Below are 6,354 nucleotides of genomic sequence, written 5' to 3' on the forward strand. Positions count from 1 at the left end.
TGGTAAAAAAAAGAAAAAAAAGAATTCATTTAGGCCAGGCACCATGGCTCATGCCTGTAATCTCTGCACTTTGGGAGGTCAACGTGGGTGGGTCACAAGGTCAGGAGTCCAAGACCAGCCTGGCCAACATGGTGAAACCCTGTCTCTATTAAAAATACAAAAATTAGCTGGGCATATACCAGTAATTCCAGCTACTCAGGAGCCCTGAGGCAGGAGAATTGCTTGAACTGGGACCCGGGAGGTGGAGATTGCAGTGAGCCGAGATTGCGCCACCGCATTCCAGTCTGGGCTACAACTGACTTCCCACATATCTACTCACACTATTTAAAGCACCTTCAGCAATAGTTTTTTACTAATTTAACCTGGATGCACGACATAGTACTACTTAGTAATTGGCAAGTTGTTCGTGTCACTTTTTAGTTATTTTAAGAGACAGGGTTTTGCTTTTTTGCCCTGGCTGGAATGCAGGGCACAGTCACAATTCATTGCAGCTTCATGCATGGGGGCTGAAGAGATCCTCCGCCTCAGCCTCCCGAGTAGCTGGGACTACAAGCAAGAGTTACCATGCCCCAATACTTTTTTTTTCCTTTGAGATGGAGTCTTGCTCTGTCACCAATAGATTGGAGTGCAGTGGTTCGATCTCTGCTCACTGCAACCTCTGCCTACCAGGTTCAAGCAATTCTCCTGCCTCAGTTTCCCAAGTAGCTGGGACTACAGGCACCTGTCACCACACCCAGCTAATTTTTGTATTTTTAGTAGAGACAGGGTTTCAGCATGTTGGCCAGGATCATCTTGATATCTTGACCTCGTGATCCGCCTACCTCAGCCTCCCAAAGTGCTGGGATTACAGGTGTGAGCCACCGCGCCTGGCTTTTTCTTTTTTCTTTTTTTGAGACTGAGTCTCAATTTGTCGCCCAGGCTAGAGTGCAGTGGTGCGATATCGGTTCACTGTAACCTCTGCCTCCTGGGTTCAAGCAATTTTCGTGCCTTGGTCTCCTGAGTAGCTGGGATTAGGCGCCTGCCACCATGCCCGGCTAATTTTTGTATTTTTAGTAGAGATGGGGTTTTACCATGTTGGCAGGGTGGTTTTGAACTCCTAAGCTCAGTAGATCTACCTGCCTTGGCCTCCCAAAGTGTTGGGATTACAGGCGTGAGCCACCTCACCCAGCCTACTTTTAAAAACTATTTTGTAGAGACAAGGTCTCGCCATCTGGCCCAGACTGGTCTTAAACTCCAGGCCTCAAGTGATCCTCATACCTGGGCTTCCCAAACTGCTGGGATTACAAGTGTGAGCCACTGTACCAGGCTCATATAACTTTAAATAACTAGTCACTATATATAAGCTCTTTCAATTAACTTTATTGAATATCCAAGTGGATAAGTTAGCACAGATCAAACGATTGTTTGCATGGGTTACAAATGACTTTGTTTTTTTATACAGGAATAAGACAGTGAAAATTACAAACTGTAAAAAGGAAGACAAATCTTGTTTCCAACATTTCAGAGAAGCAAGATTTAACACAGCACATTGAAGATCAATACATACTTGAATCTGAGAACAAGAATTTGATATTACAATATTATACACTACTTTACAAAATTAAAATTTCTATATAAGGATTACATTTATAATAGTTAACAAAAGCTTGAAATCACATTTGGTGGTCCCCTAGATAATAGCTGTTATGCATCTTTGATTAGAAGAAATAAATCTTTATTCTAATTATTGCAAAACAGTCTATTAGACTCAATACATTACATTAAATTAAAAACAGTGAAAATATATGTAAACTAAAATAAATGGTAACTGCTTGAGTGACTATTAGTATGTCAGACTTACAGAAACGTTATTTTAAAAATCCTAGAAATTAGAAAAATAGAGTACTTTTTATGGTAGAACTGCCATGCTCAGATTTAAATACCAAGATTGCCCTTGTCTATTACATTAGTAGTTGTAGATCTGTAGAAAATTCAAGGATATTTCATAATTTACAACTATGATAAAAAAAATATGGCATAGTGTAAATATTAGTTGCTTTACATCAAAAAGTAATACAAGATGATATGGCAGGTAGTGCCCTATTGGAAAAAAAAAAAAGAATCAAACTAAAAACACATTCAACATTGCAAAAAATAATTGCTTTGTATCAATATCTCCAAAGGCTCATTCATTCTCGCTTTATGTGGAGAACAAATATTGTGAATCCTAACTAAAGTTATGTTTTTCATGACCTGTTATAAAAATTATTCTGGATTGCACATGTTACACAGTATCTAAAATAATTTTTAAAAGTAAATTTGTGAAATATACTAATAAAGCATGTGGTATTAACAAGAGTCATACCCACTTAGGGATGTAGTGAGGCACAAGGAAGATTATCCCTAGAAGCACAAATGTTTCCCTCTGGAAGATTCTGTACTACTTTTAAGAAAGGACCTACAAATAACTCCACTTAAAATCACATTAAGAGGAACATTTTAGTATTTTAAGAAACATCTGTACATAATGACTATTTATTTTTTTTTTATCTTTGAGACAGTTTTTGCTCTTGTTGCCCAGTTTGTAGTGCAATGGCGTGATCTTGGCTCACTGCAACCTCTGTCTCCTAGGTTCAAGCAATTCTCCTGCCTCAGCCTCCGAGTAGCTGGGATTACAGGCACCTGCCACCATGCCCAGCTAACTTTGTATTTTTAGTAGAGATGGGGTTTCTCCATGTTGGTCAGGCTGGTCCTGAATTCCCGACATCAGGTGATCCACCCGCCTCAGCCTCCCAAAGTGCTGGGATTACAGGCATGGGCCACCACATCCAGATCATAACGACTGTTTCTTTAAAAGAGGGGATAATATAATTTGCTTCAATTTGAAAATTGCTTCCTATAAGATGAAGCGACTTTCAAGAAAACTTCCAGTTCAATGTGCCACCTGCACACTGCAAACCAACCTTAACACTGCTTAAGGGAGATATTTTCATAAAACATGATTATTTTGATCCAGCTGGCAAGCAGTAGTTGTATACTGTAGAGGGACTGCTTCTTCCCTCTCCAAAACAACTCTGTTAAAGTCAGCTCATATTGATATAAACCTGAAAGTTACTATTTCATTGGTGATCATGTAAGACCAAGATTGTAAACACATTTTCTAACCCATTATAACAAAACAAAAAAACCCAAAATATTTTGATCAAGTATTATACATGAACATATTTTAAGAAATTCATAAGACAAAATGAATTATGAAAACTGAGCCACTCATAAAGATATGTCACAGCACTTTAAATATACAAATGTATAATTTACCTATTTGTAAACAAAATTCACTCAATAGTTTTGACTATAATATTTCTTTAGCTGAATCAAGAAAGCAGTCTCTTAAGGATTTTCAGAAATCAAGTTTCTTTTATAACTTCAATATGTTGGATGTGTGTAATCTTAATATCCATCAAATCAATCAGCAGCATTTATGCCTTAATAAGATTTTCATATTAAAGAATAAATACTTCTTATGAGTGACTTCCAATTTAACAATTAAACTCCTTAAAAAATTTTACTGATGTTTTTGGATAGCACTTTAAAACCTTTCATTTCTTTCATTCACCCTCATTTCACCAAAAAAACCCCACTTTTACTACATACCCAGAGCAGAAATGTACCAAACAAAATCCACTTTTGGATCAAGATAAATTAAAGTTTCTTATCTCCCTATTATTATTGCCAGTCCCAATGTTTATGAAGCAGCTCAAATTCTTTTCACTACAGATTAAGACAGTATGTCCAAGTGTTGGGCAGGAAATCAGAAAACCACCTAATGATAGTTCTCACTTCAAATCAAAGAGACTTTGTTCTTCAAGTATAAAGAATACTGACAGATTTTAAAGCTTGAACGTGTTACTTCATATTTTTCTCAAGCTATACTATAATTAGTTAACTCTAGTTTTAGGCAACATAATGATCCTTTCCCTTCCTTAAAAAAGAAAAAAAGAAAAAAAAGGACAGGTGTGGGGATTGAATCCTAGTCTTCCTACATTATATTTATTTCCAATTGTTTTTATTTTAAAAACATTACTATCAATGAATCTGTAACTTCCCTGCAACACTTAGTCTTGTGAGGTTTTAAATGTAGCAGCCAAAAATTCAGAAAAATAAAAAATGAGAAATATACATGTAGAACACAGAAATCTTTATTTTACAAAATGTACTTTGCCTCTGCAATATTGTCTTGTCTTATTTTAATCCATAACAACTCAAACATAATTGGCAAGAAAAAAGTATCCAATCATATGTAGCTAGATTCTGATTTGAAAAATACAATATTTCAAAGTTGCATGTTTGCTTCTCTGCTGTGGTCTTTTATTTGCTATAGGTTGTTGAAATCACAGTGAGAACATCTCAATCAACACATTAGTCCACAAACGATAGAAAAAGAAGGTATTACACATTTCCAGGTATTCTGCACTATTGTGACATTCCTTAGAAATAATTAAGTCAAACTTCGTCATTTGTTCATTTATTCACTTGTTGCTGTATATGCAACAGGAATTCATAATATGATAATGCAGATTCTGTTCTGTCTTCTATCATGTTTTGAAGGAAGTTTGCTTTCATTGGACTCTCATCCCTTAGGAATAAAAGGCAAAAATTTTTAGATAAAATGTAACAGTAAAATAAACAGACTTGTCAGAAAGCTTTTTTTTGTTTTTTTTTGAGACAGAGTCTCGAACTGTCCCCCAGGCTATAGTGCAGTGGTGACATCTCTGCTCACTGCAATCTCCACATCCTGGGTTTTAGCAATTCCCCTGCCTCAGCCTCCTGAGTAGCTGGGGTTACAGGTGTGCGTCACCACGCCCAGCTAATTTTTTTGTATTTTTAGTAGAGATGGTGTTTCATGTTGTCCATGATGCGCTCCATCTCCTGACCTCGTGATCCACTTGCCTTGGCCTCCCAAAGTGCTGGGATTACAGGCGTGAGCCACCGTACCTGGCCCATCAGAAGACTTTTGATTTCCTCATAACCATCATAACATTTACTATATAAACAGTTATTTCTAGAGGCTTTCTCTGAAAATACTTGGTTAGGTGAACTTCAAGTTGTTTAAGGGAAAAGCTTATGGTAGAATTAAGATAGGCAGTTGATACAGAAATTCCACTTCTGAGTACATATACAAAGGAATTGAAATCAGTTTATCAAAGAGATGCCTGCACTTCCATGATCATTGCAGCATTATTCACAACACCCAAGATAAAGAAATAACTAAATGAATGGATTTTTCAAATGGGGTATATATATACAATGGAATTCCATTCAGCCTTTAAAAAACAGGAAATTTTGTCATTTGTGACATGGATGGAGCTAAAAGACATTACGCTAACTGAAATAAACCAGGCACAGAGAGACAAATACCACAAGAACTAGCTTATGTGTGGAATCTAAAAAAGTTGAACCCATGTAAGTAGAAAGTAGAATTATGGTTATCAGAGGCTAGGGGGCAGAAGGTGGGTGTGGAGAAGGAAAGAAGAGATGTTAGTCAAAGGGTACAAAATTTTGTTAGGAGGAATAGATTCTGGTTACCTATTACACAGTATGATGGCTATGGTTAATGATAATGTATTGCATATTTTAAAATAGGCAAAATAATGAGTTTTAAATGTTCTCACTACAAAGAAACAATAATTGGCTGAGGAGATGTATACGTTAATTAGCCTAATTTGACCAGTCCATAATGTATACAAGGATCAAGATATTGCGGTGGCTCATGCCTGTAATCCCAGAACTTTGGGAGGCTGAGGCGGGTGGATCACAAGGTCAGGAGTTCAAGACCAGCCTGACCAACATGGTGAAACCCTGTCTCTACTAAAAATACAAAAAATTAGCCGGGTGTGGTGGTGCGTGCCTGCACTCCCAGACTTAGGAGGCTGAGGGAGGAGAATCGCTTGAACCCGGGAAGCGGAGGTTGCTGTGAGCCGAGATCTCGCCACTGCACTCCAGCCTGGGTGACAGAGTGAGACTCCGTCTCAAAACAAAAACAAAAAAGAAATCAGTGTACCCCATAAATATATACACCTATTATTAGTCAATTAAAAATGAAAAAAGTGGGCCAGGCGTGGTGGCTCATGCCTGTAATCCCAGCACTTTGGGAGGCTGAGGTAGGTGGATTGCCTGAGCTCAGGAATTCAAGACCAGCCTGGGCAACATGGTGGAACCTCGTCTCTACTAAAATACAGAAAATTGGCTGGGCATGGCAGCATTCACCTGTAGGCCCAGCTACTTGGTAGGCTGAGGCAGGAGAACTGCAAGAACCCGGGAGGCAGAGGTTGCAGTGAGCTAAGACTGTGCCACTGCACTGCAGCCTGGGCAACA

The 6,354-nt window shown here is 38.0% G+C and overlaps 1 protein-coding gene across 1 annotated transcript in view; it reads right to left on the minus strand.

Moving 5' to 3' along the window:
• Nucleotides 1–4,156: 4,156 nt before the first annotated feature.
• SEC24A (SEC24 homolog A, COPII coat complex component) overlaps nucleotides 4,157–6,354 on the minus strand; it is an 84,165-nt gene continuing 81,967 nt past the window's right edge. Inside the window, exon 22 of the mRNA XM_037739954.1 lies at nucleotides 4,157–4,615. Within this exon, the coding sequence (XP_037595882.1) occupies nucleotides 4,501–4,615 (115 nt within the window). The 3' untranslated portion in view covers nucleotides 4,157–4,500. The remainder of the gene's footprint in view (nucleotides 4,616–6,354) is intronic.

The sequence above is a fragment of the Cebus imitator genome, unplaced genomic scaffold (genome assembly GCF_001604975.1).
Source record: "Cebus imitator isolate Cc_AM_T3 unplaced genomic scaffold, Cebus_imitator-1.0 Scaffold76, whole genome shotgun sequence".
Taxonomy (NCBI): Eukaryota; Metazoa; Chordata; class Mammalia; order Primates; family Cebidae; genus Cebus; species Cebus imitator.